General features: G+C 42.3%; 1 protein-coding gene across 2 annotated transcripts in view; it reads right to left on the reverse strand.

Moving 5' to 3' along the window:
• Window positions 1-20,504, reverse strand: part of IDH1 (isocitrate dehydrogenase (NADP(+)) 1) — a 345,768-nt gene extending 325,264 nt beyond the window's left edge. The window contains exons 1-2 of one of the 2 annotated variants that reach the window (XM_078680349.1): window positions 19,947-20,504; window positions 1,958-2,077 (exon numbers count right to left, since the gene is read on the reverse strand). In XM_078680349.1, the coding sequence (XP_078536475.1) occupies window positions 1,958-2,076 (119 nt within the window). In that variant the 5' untranslated portion in view covers window position 2,077; window positions 19,947-20,504. Of the gene's footprint in view, window positions 1-1,957; window positions 2,078-19,364; window positions 19,474-19,946 lie in introns of those variants that run through there. The other variant, XM_078680350.1, reaches the window with a different exon arrangement.
• Between the last annotated feature and the right edge of the window lie 38 nt (window positions 20,505-20,542).

Genomic DNA, 20,542 nt, shown 5'->3' on the forward strand with positions numbered 1-20,542 from the left:
CTGAACCAGGCGACCTCGACGGACAATGACCTTAGGACACCCAGAGGACCTGCCTGCCGTGACCCTCTCGACGATTGGGACTCCCTCTAGCAGAGGCTCTGCTGCAACAGCCCACGTGGTGCCAGCCAGGAAGCTCCGGACCAGCCCACTCTGCACCAGCCGAGCCCGGGCCGTGCCAACCCGAACCAAGACCACGAGGCCGTCCCCCCGGGGAGTCCAGTGCCCAAAGACCCTCCTCGACGAACCAGCCGACGCCTGCAGACTCGGAACCAGGGCCACCCCAACCGCGACCAGCCGAGGGTAAGCTTTTCCGACACCCAAAGACACCCCTGCACCCAGTGCCCTCCAGCCCCCTGTGCCTCCCTTTGGGGTACCTACCTGTGCTCCAAGAGCCCAACGTACCCCTCGAAGTGCTGGTCGCCCCTGGAGAGTCTCTGTCCCCGAGCCTGCAGCCTTTCTCCCTTTTGCAAGATCCTCATTGGATAACATTGAGCGCCCGACGGCTCAAAAGCCCCCTGCACCCAGCCGCCCGAGTGCCGCTGGCTGCGACCTCTCTGTCCTAACTTACTTCCCCCCTTGCCCTGAGCATGTGACCAGGAGCACAGCTCCCACAACCGCGTGGCCTGCGAGGCAGCAGACACCAACCGAAGGCCCCCTTTCCCTCACTGGATATCATTGGGCCTAACTACCTCTGCACCCGGCCGCCCCTGTGCCGCTGAGGGTGAACTAACTGTACCTACCTGACCCTTGGGTACCCCTGAGTCTATGCCCAGAACATTGACTTCATCAACAGAGTACTCACCTGGAAACCAGTAATTCACTTACCTGCCATTGGATAACATTGACCCATCTTTACTCGAAAATCTTCTAAGTGTGAAGTTTTGAAAACTGAAAATATTCCTATGAAATCAGCCAAAGTCCGAATCCGAAAGTACTCACCTGTGATCAGGGGAGAAGCCAGTACTGTACCTGTCAGCCCAGTACTGAACCGCAAAAGTAATCCCTAGCGGGTTTACTAGTAAACTGTATTTTCTCCATAGGAACCCATTGTCTGCTTTTCTATGAAATTTCTTCTAAGTGCCTACTTTTGAAAACTGCAAATATTCTTTAAAAATCGTACGACATACTGAAACGCAATTACCTACCGGTTTTGAGTTAAGCCCCCAGTGCTGGCCCTAGGAGACTAGTGCTGGGTTACAAAAGTAATGCGATCGTACTTTACCTGTAACCTGAATTTCCTCCCATTGAATAACATTGTGAGAATCACCTCGAAAAGCTTTTAAGTGTGAACTTTTAAACAGCTTTATATTCAAGAAGAATCATCACTATAACCAAAAAGTTTTTGCTAATCTGGTTTCAGCTTAGACCCCAGGACTGAATCCAAGATCTAGTCCTGGAACTACCAAAGTAATCCATAAAGTAAACAACTGTACTTTCCTATGAAAACCATTGAGCTCAATGCTAGAGTGTGTTGAGGAACTGTTGTGCCATTAGCTAACCTGTGATTATTGTGTGTATAAACTTATTGCTCCTCTGCAAAGTATTTTCCTGAGAGTACTCGTATCTCGAAAAGTATATTTTTACAACTGTTGGTTCTAAAAATAAAACAACTATATCTAAGGATATAATAACAATTGGCCTGGAGTTCAGTTCTTGAGTGTGTGAAACCTTTTGTTGACGGAGTGTGTGCAACAAATGCTTTACACTGTCCTCTGGTACTGCCTTACTGCTCGACCAAGCTACCACTTTGGAGAGTAAGGTCAGTTCTGACTTTAACCTCTGTTAAACCTTTGGGGTTTGTGGACTCTATACACACTGTCCTGCCTTATTGTCCAGTATATATGGAGCCACCTTCTCACAGTTGTAGAATGCAATATAAACATTGTTGTTTCCGCAAAGGTTCATTTCTTGACCACTTTATGTGAATCTATGTGAACTTCCATCAATTGTCATTTACCTGTGCAGGTCCAAGTCTACATAGGGAATAATGAGCTTCTCCTTAATAAGATCCCAAATCACTCTTGTCATCTCATCGCCCTGCATTTCAACCACTGATCCGCCACTAATTTTCTTCATCCTGAAACAATTAAGAATGCAACCAAATAAAGTTAAAAGCAGTTCCTCACCAGAATTTCTAAATGCATTAAAGAGAAGCTTGCTTTAGCAATGATTCGGGCAAAACCTTTAGCCAGTGATAGTGTTTCAATCAAATGCAATTTGCTGCAGGCACTTGCAGTTTTGCTTTTCTCTTTCTCCATATGTTTTACAAGTCTCTTTTTGCTGAAAAGCTAGATCTGGCTGAAGATTTCAAGCATCAAAATAGGGCATTTAGCAGTTGCAGAATAAAGTATGAGAATACATTCGTGCGACATGATCTCAAGGGTAAAATTATTGCCATTTTATAAACCTGAAAAGGAACAAACCTGTATGAGAAGAAGCATTGCTAGTTTGTTTCTAAGGAACAGTGTTGTGCCCAGCACATTGTAAAAGCATCTTCAGAATCATTTAAAAATCAGTCAAAGTTGCAGTTTCGTCAATAAGAAACCTGCAGTTACTTGTAGGATGTCAAAAGCACAATTATGAAAACAGAACATTACACGGTCATTTGGAAATCAACCATTACAGAGAGTTGTCAGAATGCTTCCCATTTATGAACAGTAAGCAAAAAAGCAGCTGTGGCATGATTCACCTGCTGAGATGTCACACCAGTGTAAAACTAAACTGATCATACCTTCATGTTCGGTCACACTGCCTCCCTGGATTTCCACAGAATCACAGGAACTGAACATAAGTCAAAGGTGTTATACAATAGGGTGGCAAGAGACCATGGGCACTTTTAAAATAATTTATAGTAGCCTCACACACCTCTCTTCAGTTTGCTTGAGATGGATGGCCTCCTTCCTCTCCAAACGAACTCAACGAATCACACTACTCTCTTTAAGCTCTGAATACAAGAAGCTCGTCTGCGGAGCCCTTCAAGGCTCCTGCCACAGCTCAACCCTGTTCAACGTGTAAATGGCACCCCTTGCCAGCATCATAAGAGCACACAGCATCAACATAATCTCCTACGCCAACAACACTGTTCATCCTCTCCATCACTGATACAAACAACACCACCAGGACTAACCACCTCCTGCAGGACCAATGTGGCCAACTGGATGAGAGAGAACTGCCTTAAACTCAACCCGAACAAAATGGACATCCTGGTCTTCCGAAACAAGAGCTACTTATGGGACTCCTCCTGGTGGCCATCCAAACTAGGTCCCATGTCAACCCCCACAGACCACCCCAGAAACCTCAGCATCATGCTAGACAACAAGCTCACGATGAATAAAGGTTTATTCTGTAACTGCACCTTGCTACCTCATCCTCAGAATGTTTCGCAAGATTTTCAAATGACTCCCCAGGCACACAAGACCCACGGTCAACCAGACCCTCATAACCAGCAGGTTTAACGACGGCAATGTGCTCTATGTCGAATTGCCGACTTGCAAAGACTCTAGACCATCCAAAACACAGCCGCTAGAGTCATCCTTAACTTCCCCAGCCCAGAAGCCCTCACAACTTCCCCAAACTCACTGAACTGCACTGGCTACCCATCCAGAAACATTGCCAATTCAAGCTGGTCATCCATACCTACAAAGCCCTCCACCACACTTGGACCAGCATACCTAAACAAACATTTCAAACAACTACGATCTACCTCTCTGACCCTCGCACGGATCCCCCTCATCTGCAGAAGCAAGTAAGGAGGGCACGCCTTCTCCTTCATTGCCGCTAAGAAGTGGAATTAACTTTCTCAACACATCAGAACTAGGCCTGGGCAGTGAACTTCGCTCCGTTTGCGGAGTTTTCTGCACTTCGCGGAGCTCGCAGAGTGCAGAAAACTACGCTTCGCGATGTGCAGCAGAGTTTTTTTTCTGCTCGCGATCACAAATGGTAAGTTTGCGATTGCGAACAGTAAGTGCGCGAGCTGATGCTCTGGTAGAATTTCTACCCGAGTGGCAGGAATACCAGCACGAACTGCAGTTCGCACTGCAATCCGCCACTCACGGAACTTCGCAGAGTTTTTTTGTAAGTTTGCGGAGTTCCACGTAGCAAAACTCTGCGAACTACGCCCAGGCCTAATCAGGACAGCTTCTTCACTTCTCATTTTCTGCAAGAAGCTGAACACCTGGTGGTTCGACTAGGAGCTCTGTCAATTCTACATCGCTGCTCCAGCACTTGGGTACCCACATGGGTGATAAACTGCGCAATACAACTTAACATAACATAACACAAGAAGAGCTCATGAGGGCAAATAAGTGGTGTTAGTCTGCCATATACAATATTAAATTGCACATGGGTGACTCCATGCTACAGGACCCAGTGGTGGTAAGCATGGTGAAAGCAAAGATATCAAAAAATATTACCCTTAATGATAGAGGAGACCTAAGCAGGCAAGTCATGTGAGAAGTCTTGAAATCAGTAATTAGAGATGTATTAATACAAGAGGATGCACCCCTAAATTCATCAAGACATTCTCTGCTTTGAAGCCTGCGTCCTGACCTACAAAAAGCAGAAGGGAAGCATAAGACAAATAATCCCTCTTAGAAGTGTTGGCAATATCTCACAAGTATACGGGGACAAATTAGAAGAAAACAGAACTCAAGTGGGTTGGGGCCAAATTCCATGAGGGCGACATAAAGCTAGCAAATTCCTCAGGCACAAGGTGAGAGCACGAAAAACAGGGCAATAGTGAGGACAATTACAGAAATCAGAGGAGGGGAAACTTAGAGCATTTGATGAGTTTGTGTTACATCTTTTTGTCCATCTTCCCTGTCATTCTTTAGTGTTTGTTATTACTTGCTCAGCATGCATCTATGATGTCACATAGTGTTCTAGTTGTGTATGCTTGAAAGGCAGAGTCAGTTACATCTTAGGCTGAGCATGTATCCATCTGCTCCTGGTGGGGTTTCACAATTGGGCTTATATACTCCTGTACTATCAACTTGATCTGGAACATATCTTCAATAAATCATTTCTGTTCTCATCTACTGCATCAAGGACATTTATTTGTTACAAATTTGGCGACGAGGTACAGAGCCTATGCGTGAAGAAAAGACTGGATTACTGCAACTAAGAATTTGAGAATACTGCGACTGGAGAACTTTTTGAAGCCAAAGAGGAAAAGGTATTTAATGAGAGCACTCTGGTTAACCCCACCAGTGTCCTTTATTATCTGGACAGCCTGTTTCCCCAGGGTGTTGGAGTAATTGCATAATTGGGACATTATTGACCTGAGAACTTATCGTTGATGTCTGGCATATTTAAAAAGGCTGTGTGTTAACTGTTAATGAAAGGCAGAGCAAGACAAACTGTGAGTGCAGAGTTTCAACTGCTGTCAGAAACTGTCACAAGTTTAAGAACACGGACTAATAACATTGTTAGCATAGCAAGGCACCGTTATTCGTGTGGGGATATGTGCAAAATCAAGCATTCTGTGTGCCATTTTGAGAGAAGTAGTTTATGAAAAACTATGCTCTCTCCAATGCTTGTCCGGTGTGACTACTAGCATACTTTAATCCACTTGGATGTGTTTCAAATTTAAAGAAGAAGACGTGTCTGCCATTATTTATGGGAGCCGAATGTGCAGCATGAAAAAAGAGATACTGTTTTATTTTGTGTTGGGCCCTGCGAGAGAAACGCTTGCATTTATAAATGGAGCACATCTGAAAAGGACATGCAGTTTTATTTTGAAGGCGCGACAATGGCGGTATTTCGAAGCCGAATTTTGGTCCCTCACGGTGATTTTTCAACTCTTGAAGCAATTTTTGAAAAGAAAAAAAAACGACTGTCTCGTGCACTTACAATGATTTCACAGCGTGGCAACCTCATCACCTTGACAACGCTGAGCTCTCCGTCGTCTTCCTGTAAAGGGGAGCAGCTGGTTGCGTGCGCAGATCGACTTACGCGACGCAACGTAGCGTCATTACATCATCGGCAGCCATTTGCCCCAAGAGTCATCGGAGCTTTTGAAGATTCCGCGGTTGAAGTACAGAGTCCTGGTGTGAGGCTTACTAACTTTGTGCACTTTATCGAAGAACTCTGGGCCAATATTTTTAAGCACGCATATGTAAAGGTAAAAAGGAAACGTCAACATACAACCCATTCATGAATTTTCGTCTGTTTGGGAGTTCACCAGTGATTTAACTCTCGTGTTACCATGAACATCAAATGACTATGCATGACTTTGTTTGAAGAAGGCCATTGTGAGAAGGAACTTGGGTGAGAGATCGCTCACCGGAGTTTGTTTATTCATTTTATTGTAATTTTTTAAATGGTGCAGTTTGAAATGTGCTTTGTGGAAAAGAATGTGCATGTACATTTATGTTGTGATTTTTACCATGTTCATGTGTTTCATATATTTGCTGCGTATTGGTACTGGAGGTGGTGAGTTATTACTTAGTTTCGTTTATCGGAGTGAGCCATTTTTATGCTCAACTAAGGTTGAGGTGCTCAGTTGTTTTAAATTCAAATTTCAGGAGAGTTAGTTTCTTTAATGGAGTGAGCCATTTTATGCTCAACTTAGGTTGAGGTGCTCAATTGTTTTAAATTCAAATTTCAGGTGAGTTAGTTTCTTTATTGGAGTGAGCCATACATATGCTCAACTTAGGTTGAGGTGCTCAGTTTTATCTCATTCAGTCTATTGATTGCAAGTTTGTTCTGATGTTTGTTTGCAGTGACATTCATTCAAATGTTCATGCTTTGGGATGTATTGAATTTGCATTTTGACAGAGCCACATTTGTGCTCAATTTTGAGGTGCTCCTTTCTTTCAATTTGATTTTATAGAGTTGCAATTGATGTTTATGTGTTTAAGGTTTGCATCTGAGGATGAGCCATGTTTAGAAATGTTGATGTTTTGAAGAACTTTAAATGCTTGGTTGAACCACGTACCACGTATGTGCTCTAGTATTTTAGAGGTGTTCACATAGTTTGATGTTTCGAGGACAAGTTGCTCAATTGTAGAACCACAGGGGTTCGCTATATTTTATGTTTAGAGAGCCGTAGGTTGCTCAATTGTAGAACCACAGGGGTTCGCTATCTTTTATGTTTAGAGAGCAACAAGTTGCTCAATTGTAGAACCACAGGGGTTCGCTATATTTTATGTTTAGAGAGCCGCAGGTTGCTCATTTGTAGAACCACTCGTGTTCGCTATCTTTTATCTATTGATTGAACCACAAAGTGCTCTAAGGTTTAGAGGTGTTCAAATTGTTGGGTGTGTTAAAGAGCCGTGATTGCTCATTAAAGAGCCGTGATTGCTCATTAAAGAACCGTGATTGCTCATTGATGTGAATTATTTATATGCTCTAATGTTTTAGAGAAATTCACATTTAATTTATCAAATCCATTCTTTTCTATTCTTGCGGATTTTGTATCTTGTGTTTCTTTCTTGTGTTCACCATTTGATGTTTTTATCTCCTTCTTTTACTTTACCAGTAGCATTTACTGTGTATGTGCTGTATGTTCTTTTTATCTACTTTTCTTCTCTCTTTGGTTTTCTTATTTTGTTTTATTGTGTCAAGGGGGAAAATGTGTTACATCCTGTTTGTCCATCTTCCCGGTCCTTCTTTAGTGTTTGTTATTACTTGCTCAGCATGCATCTATGATGTCACAGAGTGTTCTAGTTGTGAATGCTTGAAAGGCAGAGTCAGTTACATCTTAGGCTGAGCATGTATCCATCTGCTCCTGGTGGGGTTTCACAATTGGACTTATATACACCTGTACTATCAACTTGATCTGGAACATATCTTCAATAAATCATTTCTGTTCTCATTTACTGCATCAAGGACATTTATTTGTTACAGTTTTATCAAACCCTATACTCAACAGTCTTCTTACCCCCACAGTAGAAAGTGGTACCTTTAGTCTGTGAATCTCCCTAAACTAACAGCATTTACAGAAGACCCGAGAGTGACGCTAGAAGACCCAAAGCAATCTCTAGCAGGACTTTTGACAGAGTTGATAAATTACTTTGAGGTATCAGCTTCAGGGTTAATCTTCATAAAGCTGGTGGCTAAATATTAGTGGGAGGTCTCAAGCTGCTAATAAACTTTTGGAACTGTACCTCTTCCATTGGAAAGTAAAAAGTTTGAACTACCTGGGTATTCAGTTAACCCATAATTTACGAATTTGTGCCCATGAGAACTGTACACATTTATTATATGAGCTAAGAGTGGCGGTCTGATAATAGCATAACTATGAACCCGGGCTGGGAAGGTGTATTGTGGCCCTCAAAATTATGGTGCTTATATATTACTTCTGGGCCCAGCCTCTGCCAGTGAAGCAAAGTATCCTTATGAAACTTCAGGAACTTTGTAATAACTTCATGCATTAGAATCTGAAGGACTAGCTGCCCTGCTTACAAAGGTAGAAGTACTATGACCCACTGGTAGACTTAAAGGGGCCAACGCCCCGGGTGTACATGTCTTCAAGCCAACGTTTTAAACGACTTCTGAGGCCCCGCTGCCTACATTTTAATTGAGATCTATAAGACATGTTCAGTAATGGCTAGTCAGTATTGATGTCAAAGGCTGCTATATCAGGTATCTTAAACTGAGACAAGGACCCTACTTGTTGCAGTTTTTATTGCTCAACATCGCTTTTAAATACAAACCATTAATATTCACCAAAGCTCTAGCGAGCAGACCAGATGGAATATTGCTGGCCTCAGACCAAGTGGATTAAATCAAATGGATTTTATTTGGGTGTGCTAAACAAGCAGGAGTACCAAAAAGCCCTTAATTTAACATACATTGCAAGAAAGCCAGAGAGGCGCTGTTCTATTACTAGATGCTGAGCAGGCGTTTGACCTAGATTGGGAAATTATGTCACTTTTTTAAACTGGATTCTTTCAGATGACCTGAGAGTGACACTAGAATCTGAAGCAATCTCTAACTGGACTTTTGACAGAGTTGACAATTTACACTGAGGTATCAGCTTCAAGATGAATCTTTATAAAGCTAGGTGCTAAATATTAGTGGGAGGGTCCACGCTGATAATAAACTTATGGAACTGCACCCATTCTGCTGGCTGCACAGTAGAAACCAGGAACTACCTGGGAATCCAGTTAACGCATAATATATGAATGTGTGCCCAAAAAAATTATATACATTTATTACATGAGCCAAGAGTGGGGGTCCGATCATAGCATGTCCTGAGAATGTGTATTGCGGCCCTGAAAATGATGCTGCTTATTATATTACTTTAGGGTCCAGCTTCTGCCAGTGAAGCAAGGTATCCTTATTAAACTTCAGGAACAATGTAATAACTTAATTTGGGCCAATAACCACCCAGGCTAGACAGTAAAAAATACATAAACGCCCACGGCAGGGAGACGTGGGAGTCTCATACATATTACTTTAGGTTCCACAAACAGTGGGGACAGTATATGTATATAATGCCGGTCACAATGAACAAGCTAACAACTTGGGACCAGCTAATGTGCAGGGTACAATCAGTCACTCTTCACCCTGTTGTTCGGCAGAGAGAATTTTGCCCCAGAGACAAACCAGGTCCAATTCTGTGGTCAGTGGAAGGGAAACTGCTTTACATCAAGAGACCTTTATCAGGGGGAATAGATTAGAACCTTTGAGGAGAGGAAGTAAAAGAAAACGTACAGCATTCATTAGAGTGGGTATTTTATTATACGCCCTAAGGTGAGGGATAGAGCGATGAGAAGCCTCACTGAATTTGGGGGTTTCCCACAAAAAACTCACTAATACACAATACCTGATTCCAAAACTGTACTCCATCCTCCAACCTCACCACTAGGTTTGCTTGCCATAAACAATGGTAGAAAAGAGCTAGGTATCACAGAAACGATGGAAGGATATATTTGCCAGGTCAAACAATTTTACCAGACATGCAAAGATAAAAAGTATAAATACTCTATAGTTACACACTGTAGTGGTTACAAATAATGGATTAATCAAATTAGCGGAGTGCTGGAGAGTTTGTGGGATCCTCAATATCGCTTCCACATATCCACTGTGTTGTGTTTCGATTTAGATACCCATACATAGGTTTCCTGAATCATGCCCTTATGTAGGAAAGACTCATATCGCCCTTATTTAGGCATAGAATCCCAGTCCTTATTTAGGCATCAGCCATGCTATCCAAATACAGGTATGGTCACCTACATCCGTCCATCCCACGTCACAACGAGTTCTTAAAAAACCAGACCCTTAAGCCTTTGGGACTTTTCTTACTTGGATTATTTATTTCTCCAAGAACTCATTTATTATGCATGACAACTATTCCTTAGGGGTTAATTTGTGATGTCTTCTTCTGCCCAACTATATGTCAATGCTAGCATTCCTAGGCACCTTCCAGGTATAAATATACCTTCACTTACCATGGCAAACCACGGCTCGGCTACACAGCTCGATACGGCTGGCCACGGCAAGTTCGGAAGGAATTTGAGTCCCCGCCTGACGCACTGACCAGACGCTGTCATCCTGCTCACAGAGAACCCAGCTTCCAGGGTCCTGACTCCCTTCGCGGGGTGTTAGGGATTGAGATCCGGAAACAGATTCCCACTTCTGTCATTCTAAGGTATGGAACAGACTAGAACCCAGAGGGACTCTTGGCAATACAAACTATAGCTTATCATACTATAGAAAACAGCACCTACTTCTTACCTCATACTACACTTAGGTTAGGTACACTGGGGCAGAACTATTTAGAAGCACCAGACTCGTATTCACATTTTAGCCTGTGTTATTTATGTATGTTTATATGAATATATGTCATAGCTAAAAGACCATGCTATTGCAGTATTATTTCTTCTTACTGCTCACGTTGTACGTATTATATTTCGCATACTGTCTTGCGATTGTAACAGCTCATATCTCTTGCATGAGAAAAAAGACTGTTCAATAAATCTTTTTATTGAAACGCCCGTCTATCTATTTCTGTGTAACTCTGAAGAAACTAAGCATGCACGATTGACTGAGTGAAACTGTTATCTATTGTTTCCACGATTCTGAGAACTGTTCCGATTCTAAGGAAAACAAAGTTGTCATGTTTATGCGGTTGTCAGAATCTACTCCCTTCTTGTTTATTCGAGAAGTTTCTAGTGACCTCTGAGTTAGCTGGCACACAAAGCAATTAGGTTTAATATACTCGATAGAGGCATACTGACCTCAGTCCTATGCAAAACTATAGTGCATATTATTCCAATGCGCAGTTCCTATAAGGGAAATAAGAACTACACAAGAACTGCAACCATACGAGATTAGAGAGATACTGGATAGACTTATTAAATAGCATAAGAGAGAGCACTGGGAATGAAATGGAGAAAAGTCCCATAGCAATAACTCTAGGACGCCCGACAACACAAATGTACATACCACATAGCAGTTTTTGCAAGACTATCTCACAGCTTCTACGCAAAGGAAAATTAAGTCATATTGTCGCCTCCATCTGAAATGTGGATACTGAGACCCTGGACATTTAATAGGTTTAGAGAAATTAGCATACAGTGTCCTAGACAGAGATCAGATTTTTCACAGGATATTGACCCAAGTGTTGATTACCTAAATTATAACTTTAGGTGCCTAGCCTGGCCTAAAAAGCTTAGAATATTGAGATTAATGGATCCCAATATATACTTATTGACATAGGTTTGAACTGATCTAATCCCTTGAGTGTTATAAGACATTACCTGGCCAAATACACTCGTCAATGATGGGATTGGGTTGTGGGTGTTGGGATAGGTGTGGTAAATTGGGTGTATAGACAGATGTGGAGTGAGTAAGGAATGTTTGCCGGAGTGTTCAAGTTTAGTGGCTACCTCCACCTAATGCATAATGTATTCAAATCTCAATATAAACTACTGAAACGTAAACTCTAGCTGGACAATTATCAACAAGGAAATATGTTTAACTTCTCCCATGTTGTTTATGATGTCACTTGGGGTTTTGCGGTGCAGAAAACGATGCATTGCATTATCTTTATTCATTTTTTCAAGAGTGCAAATGCATGCAGTGGGTAAAATCAGTGTGAAGTGATAACAGACCCGAGGTTACTGGTGTCTCAACTATATTAATAGCCCCTTATTGACAACATTTATATTTAACAATTGAATCCTTGTTAGAGTAGTAACTGCAGTCACTGCAAACAAAAGTATCACAGGTACAGCTTGCATATGTTTGTTGTTTATGCATTCCTCTCCAATTAGACTATACACATTCCCCACAGGGTGGGTGTCCTTCTAACAGAACTCAATTGGGTTTAAGTACCTGAGCAACTCCTTATTTCCTAGGTTTCCTAACACCATTTATATTACATGATATCCCAATGATTCTCTCAATATTGCAAACACCTCAACAAAACCCCCCAAACCACATTCCTGTATCACATATATGAGTGTGTATATATTACCTGGGCATCAACGAATATTACAACATATTAGGGCAATTACCAACAATGACCCTAGTTACCCAGTAGCTCGCCACTTCAAGGAGTATCATGGGGGAAAGACAAAAGTCCTAAAATACTATTTGATTGATAGTGTCCCTATCCAAAGAAGAGGCGGCAATAGGGAGGGAAAGCTACGTCGTCTAGAGACCCACTACATCTTACTGTTAGACAGTAAACAACCTAAAGGCCTGAATATGGGTGAAGATTTATACACTTACCTAGACTAATATAGAACTATCCCCCCAATATGAGCAATTCTCCATCATATCACATTGTGTTATTACTCATCACATTTATTAAAGCATGGGACTTAGAAAGTACAACGAAAGAAAGAAAATGAGATGTTTTTGTTACATTCCCAATGATCAAAAATAAGCATATATATGTGTACCCACAAACAACCCACGGAAAGAGGTTTAATTTGCTCAATGTAAATGATGAAATTTTAGGAAGTATATGTACGATATAGGAGAGACAAATTGATTTAGAAAATAATTTCAAATTGGTACCTGTTTATTAGTATAAACATGCTTTTCTCTGACATGTGTTTGATACATGGATTTTAGAATAATTTATTTAAGACATGAATTAGCTTTTAAAAAATGTATATTTTTTTAGATACTTAGAATGTTTTTTAGCTAATCGTGGGAATCATGTTCTTAATTTTGATTAGACCAGTTGTTTGTCCATATGAATTGCTTCCAGAGTTACTGTGAAAACTACCATTAAGTAAGCCAATATTTACAATCAATACACACCACCACATTAGGGTGAAGAAATCATGAATGATTGATCTATTTTTATCTGAACAGTTATGCACTTTATGCACAGTTTCACTTTTTTTGAACACCATTAGGGTGATGGATTGGGTTTTCCTTAGTTGAAGCACAACACAAGTAAATGGAGAATTAATGAGTATCAGGGGTAGTATTTAAAGACCTTAGTGGTAGATAGATATGGTCAAAATATGTATATTGGATTTAATATGTTTTCTCAAACATATGCATTTATGCAAATAATTTACAAGAATGTATTGGACAAGGAATAACATCTACATATATACAATATTGATGAATATGACATTCAAATGGTTATTGCAGGTTGAAACTGTATTTTACAACTATTTGACCATTCAAAGTATTTTTCGAACATTACCTATCCGGAGGTGGAACAATATATTTTACAAATTGTATTTGACAAGTATGAAAATAATTGTAAAGTAAATGTACAAAGCACAAAAAGAAAAACAGACCCTGTACATGTAAATATTTCTTCTATGTTTATACCTGCACTGGCACTTTAAAAAGGTGTATGCTTCACGAACATGTTGTCATGTGATCAAGGCAGGGATCTGCCGAAACGCGTCGTGAGGATTTTGGTGGCGTTTTAAAATAAAATCTAAGCACCAAATTGGGTCTGCCTCGTCATCTGTGCGAATCCGGCTGGTAGTTGCGGTTGGAGCGAGCAATTTTGAATATATATATATATATATATATATATAAATAAATAAATAAATATACATACATACACACACACACACACACACACACACACGCACACATATATATCTTTTGACCGCTACTGCCTCCGAGGAAGAGTTGATCTCGAAACGCGTCAGGCGGCGGTCTGCTACTTTTTAAAGGACTGGAGAATGCGAGCTGTTTGTACCAGAAAAGGCTTGATGGAGAACAAGGGGTCTGTGGTCTTGTGTGCTGCTCAATTGTTGGACACCCCGGGAGCGTGATATATTTATATATGTATATAAAACGAAACTGCCCAAAAGACGAAGAGCCACACAGGTAGGTTCTTTTCTCTTCAATTTATTGCAAACAACAAGCCAGTTACACTGGGACCTCACTTCTAGCAATATCGCCAACGCGTTTCGGGGTACGTCCCATCCTCATGGCGAAAATGCCAATTGAGACAGTCCATACCAAAGCTCATTAAATACAGTTACCGCCCAAATGGGCGTGGCCCATTCCGGCATTCTGGTCTTTGTAGTTTTATCACGCTATAGCAGCCGAGTATCAAGCTGTAGTGGCATGTCTCATTACATCACTTCAGTCAAATCATTACCTCCAGTAGGTTTGGATGCAGGGAACCATTGCTGACATTGCTCTTTGTCTCTGCAATACGGGCTGAGGGACATACACTTACAGCAATATCACCAACGGGTTTCGGGGTAACTGAATTGCTGTTTGCAATAAATTGAAGGGAAAAGAACCTACCTGTGTGGCTCTCCCTCTTTTGGGCAGTTTAGTTTTGAATACGTAGCGGCGCGCTCACTCCACAGGAGAAGCCCCGCTGCACAACAACAGACCCTTGGAGCAAGGAAATGAGTCTCCAGTGAATGGGAGGTAGCCCGTATTGCAGACGCAAAGAGCAATGTCAGCGAAATGGTTCCCGGCATCCAAACCTACTGGAGGTCATGAATTGACTGAAGTGATGTAATGAGACATGCCACTACAGCTGGATACTCTGCTACTATTGCGTGATAAAACTACAAAGACCAGAATGCCTGAATGGGCCACGTACATTTGGGCGGTAACTGTATTTAATGAGCCTCGGTATGACTGTCTCAATTGCCATTTTTGCCATGAGGAAGGAACGTACCCAGAAACGCGTTGGCGATATTGCTGGAAGTGGGGTCCCAGTGTAACTGAATTGCTGTTTGCAATAAATTGAAGGGAAAAGAACCTACCTATGTGGCTCTTCATCTTTTGGGCAGTTTTGTTTTGAATATATATATATATATATATATAATGAAGGTAGACGTTCGGTTCATCCTCCAGACTGTGCATAGTTCTTAATGAATCTGTAAATTACAGATCAGAGAACTTAACCAAAGGAAAGGGCTTCCGCTAAATGTGCGAAACAACACCTCAAAACTAAGAAGAGAAAATTCTCTTCTTGAGTCCCTTCAGTAATTGCAAGCTCCTTGCATCATGCCAGTGAATTACAAAAGCAATTTGGGGTCTCACGTGGGAGTCTGTACGTGGGACCTTTCTTGGAGGTGATTTGAGTATCGTCCGGTCCTCTCATCTGAGATGTAAATAAAACAGTCCTGAAGTGGAATTGGGATTATTATTTCTGGATCTCCAATGTACCCAAGGTGTAGTTCATCTTGTGAACTGTCCCCATTAGGTGTTCATCTGTTCTTTATTATATTATTTCTTTAGTGTATGATAGTTTTTATCGCGGCATGGTACGCATGGGGCTGGTCCCCATGTGGTCCTGAAGAAGAGGATTAGGGGACACCTCGAAACACTTCCTCCTTACTACTAACCCCTTTTTATCCATACCAGCTAAGAGCAGGAATAAATTAATCGCTCACTAGCGAGGTATTTTTAGCATCATTATCACCACTCCCCCAAACACTGCACTACAATTTTTTTTCACAAAAAGTGCTCCTACGTAGTTCCGCAAGTTGCAGCACAGCCCCAGACAGTAGCTTTCTGGGATGTCCCCAATGATGAAGCATGTCACCTAGGGGCAACTTCTGTCTGGTGTTTAAAAAAAGACATAGGGAATGAAACTGGTCTTTTTGAAAGCAGCAAGGAAGCCTGACGGTCGTAGCACTAACAACGGGAAACCAATGTGGGAGCACACTGCTAACCTCCCAGCGGGTTCGCCCCTGAGCATTCTGGTCAATGTAGTTCACAAGCGAGTGTGCTTTTCGGAAATTCTCGAGTAATTACACAGTTGTGCTGGCCATCTCTGGACACGTGTTTCTGGATCTTTATCCGTCATCAGCAGAGATTAGGCATCAAGTATTCGGGGTTGCTGAGCATGCTGCCAAAGTGTTCTCTGGTCTTGGTACCTCTCTAGGCGCGCAGGTGCGTCTCCACAAGCTCGTAAGCTCGACCGGCTCAAGGGAGCCTTTATAAACAGGAAACCAATGTGGGAGCACACTGCTAACCTCCCAGCGGGTTCGCCCCTGAGCATTCTGGTCAATGTAGTTCACAAGCGAGTGTGCTTTTCGGAAAGTCTCGAGTAATTACACAGTTGTGCTGGCCATCTCTGGACACGTGAATACTTTTAAGGGCTCCCGCGAGCCCCCGTAGCGAACGAGCTATTGGAGATGCACCTTCGCGCCCGAGAGGCAACGAAGCCTGTGACTGCTGTTTGGCAGCCTTCTCAGCCACCCCAGAACTGATCTCTACTGATGAGGGATATTATCCCGAAACACAAGCCGTGTCTAGAGATGCTGGAAATACCAAGTACCTACTTGCACCAACCTTGGTGAAACACTTGGAAACTTTTTCCTAACTCTTCAAGTCATACGAACTGCATGTACCAGAATGCAAAGGGGCGATCCGGCGGAGAGGTCAGGAGTGTGCTCCCATCTTGGAATACTTTTAAGGGCTCCCGCAAGCCCCCGTAGCTGACGAGCTATTGGAGATGCACCTTTGCGTCTGAGAGGCAACGAAGCCTGTGACTGTTGTTTGGCAGCCTTCTCAGCCACCCCAGAACTGATCTCTACTAATGATGGATATTATCCCGAAACACGAGCCGTGTCTAGAGATGCTGGAAATACCAAGTACTTACTTGCACCAACCTTGGTGAAACACTTACAAACTTTTTCCTAACTCTTCAAGTCATACGAACTGCATGTACCAGAATGCAAAGGGGCGATCCGGCGGAGAGGTCAGGAGTGTGCTCCCATCTTGGAGTAGCACTAACAACGCTCAAAGGTCATACATCCTGCTGAGCCGGGAAGGGATCGACATGACAGAGAGAGAGAGGGTGTATGAGGTGAAGATAAGAGCAGTTAAAAGTGACAGAAGACAAGTAAGGAGTGGGCCATCTGTGTGGGAGTGGAACAAATGTAGGCAATCTGGCAACAATGATCAACATCAGGTGAGCGTGATTGCTTGTCTTTTATTTCCCTGACGATTGATGTTGTGGGAATAAAAGATGGGCAACAGTGCTTATTTCATGTGAAATGCAACTGGTGCCCCCAAACTTCACTCCAGGTGTGACGGCACTGGTCTCACCGCCCGAAAGCAGGCACTGAAGTCTTTTTGTGCTCTTTTCATTGTGTTACTGTGTGTCGTGTGCACAATTACTTTACAAATTGCCTCTTAATTAACCCTGACTGCTCTGTGCTAAGCTACCAGGGTGAGCACAGCATAATTTAGAGTGTGTTACTAACGTACCCCGACTTCATGCCAATCCAAATTTATCTCTGAAACGTCTTTTTCAATCTCCATTCTCGGCTTGCCCAGGTTTTTTAGACAAGCACTTCTCAAATTCCAATTTGTGCTCGAAGAAGCTGATCCTCGTTAGTGAGAGCTACATTCGTTTTTGCCACCATATCGATTCACATTCGTTGCCTACTTTCTGCTTGCTTTCCAACCGGTTGTAACTAGCTAGTATCACCAGTTTTAGCCCTACTCGGGTGCAGTTACATATGAATCTCTTATGTGTACACTTCCTCAGGGGGTATTAACTGACTCCCCCGCTGTTTAATCTCCATAAATCCTGTCAAGGTAAGGATGGCTTTTCAAACTGTTTCTTCTTTATGACCTCAACACTTCAGGAGCCGCAACGATTATATCTATACCCTATCTTTAAGTGCCCACAGCTGTGCCAAGTATAGTGGTTTCTTTAATTTCCTCTCCCCAGCTACAAGCCACATATCTGCCGAATTGATTACCTCAGCTCCATGTAGAGGCCCTAGCATGTCAAGGAGGGCTCCCGCTAAGTCATTTTAATCATCTGGATCAACCATATTCAGAGTTTGCTCTTCATGAACCTCATAACCTCCAGCGAGCGGACTGGGCTCAAAGTAGTACAATGGTGCAGAGTTCAGAATTTCAACCCTTCGGGGCGGGGGAAGAGCAGCAAGAAACACATTGGACGTCATTCAGTCAAAGCAGTCAAGCCCTTGACCTGCGCCCTTCCCCCTCCGGCCTCTGCGTGCACGTAGCTGTGTGCAATTCGCAGAGCGGATACTCGTTCCCAGGAACATGTTTAAATCATGAGGGAAAACCCCATTTTCGTGCACGCCCGGTTGTAGAAGCTAGACAGGTTTCGGATGTCAGTCTAGTTTAGGTATGCTTGTATTTTTATAGGCTTTATGTTTCCATGGTGTAAACGGTTTGTCCCTTTGTTGCATGTATACCGAAGCAACAGAACACACAACTGCCTATGTGGCTTTGACCGATATAGCTAACCTTTTAACATTTAAATAGACTGTGTACCTGAAATGCTAAAGCTCCCTCTCCGTGCTTGCTTTGGCTTTGACAGATACAGCTAACCTTTTAACATTTAAATAGACTGTGTACCTGAAATGCTAAAGCTCCCTCTCCGTGCTTGCTGCAAATCATGCAAAGTAACCAAATTACAATATGCTCTCCTGATCAATGCAATTTCTTGACATGTGTCTAGCTGTCAAGTTAATTATCCATCTCCCAAATCCGATACAATAACATAGACAAACGTAATACATTAACCAAAGAATATTTAGATAACCTATGTACGTTATGTTGGTTTTTTGTCAACTGCAAAACCTATAAGATAAGCGTCTGTGCGTAAACCTATTACAGGCGCCTCGCGGTGCAGTGAGGCATGCATTTTTTTCAAATGGTATTCTTGTCCAATTAATCCGACTATGATATATGGCATGTTTAATATATTTAAAAGGATCTACTGGTCTCACAGTAGCAGAAAGCGCTCATTCCGCGAGAATGACACACACGGCTTTATTACATTAAAAAACGGGAGAGTACCCCCACTTCTCAGGAGCAAACAGGCCCTTTGTATAGAGAGTTCTAGCACTTCTATAAGTCCATTAAACGCACTTCTCGTCAGACGTTGACCAAGAGAGAGAAACTCAATCAGTGGGAAGATGGTGAAGTGACAGCTCCACACGGTTAGTCAAGGTATCACTAACCTTTATTCAGGAGCACCAAGACGTAGCGTGATTCTCCTTTGCCAGCCACAGAACAACTGACTCGAGTAGAATCCCGCTCCAACAGCATTCTCATAATACATCACTGCATGACATAGTAATCACTCTAAGCCCCGATTATTGCACAACCTCCTCCATTCAAAAACCACTACCAGCCACAGGATAACTGACTAGGGTAGAATTTTACTTCCCGTCTTCACGGGGCTTACAGGCAGAAGTATGAAAGCGGTGTATTTAATTGAGGGGAAAATTAAGAGAGCCAGCAAAAAAAAAAAAAAAATCATGTGAATACCAGGACGTTAGTCAACTCTGGAACAATGACAGTGAGCCTCTACATTTTTATTACGATCCCCAACCACGATTCATTTAGGTGCGAAGAGCACCAAGTTAGTTAGAGCCTCCTATATTATGTTCTGAAAAACAAATAATGTTCAATGCATTTCGACCGCATCTAATATCACTCTTTCTGTATATAACAATATTTGTAACGTACGGGGGCACTCATAATCTCATACCGAACCTGAGTAATATATTTCAGGTATGTCCTGGTTATAATACGATTACCTTGATGTGATTGTGGGATAAGGTAAAGTACACCTTTGTTCCTCTTCGGAGAGACAGATCAGCCTGATTATCAACTCCTCCTTAGTACCGGCAATTATAGTGACTCCGGCTCTCGCTGCTATAGGGTAGTGGCTGGTTAACAGTAGAGGAAAGACCTTAGCAACAAATCACATGCCAAAAACGTCACATCCGAGGTCTGTCCGTTTTTTTTTTTATAATCCGGCGGACCGGCACACTCTATCTAGGTTCACGATTGACGAGATACCCTAATGTCCATTGTAGTTTTCATTGCGTTTCCTATTCAGAGATATTATGTTCGCAACGAGAGCGTCATTTAGCTTTTATGTGGGTGATCAGTGGCTGTAGATTTCTGAGGTCTCAGTGGGCTGTCGAGCTGTGACATTCCCATGGTTTCAGTTTAGTTATGACTGACATCTATTCTGCAGTCAAATACGTGACAGTTTATGGCATTAAAAAACAACCAATTACGTCCATTGTCAGATTCCTGCTCTCCAAATTGAGCAACAGTACACTGTAGAAGAACGGCTCAGAGTAGACAAAAGCACGTGCGGAGATCCACATCCAATCAGCACCTT

This window comes from Lissotriton helveticus, chromosome 3_1 (assembly GCF_964261635.1).
Source record: "Lissotriton helveticus chromosome 3_1, aLisHel1.1, whole genome shotgun sequence".
NCBI classification, from domain to species: Eukaryota; Metazoa; Chordata; class Amphibia; order Caudata; family Salamandridae; genus Lissotriton; species Lissotriton helveticus.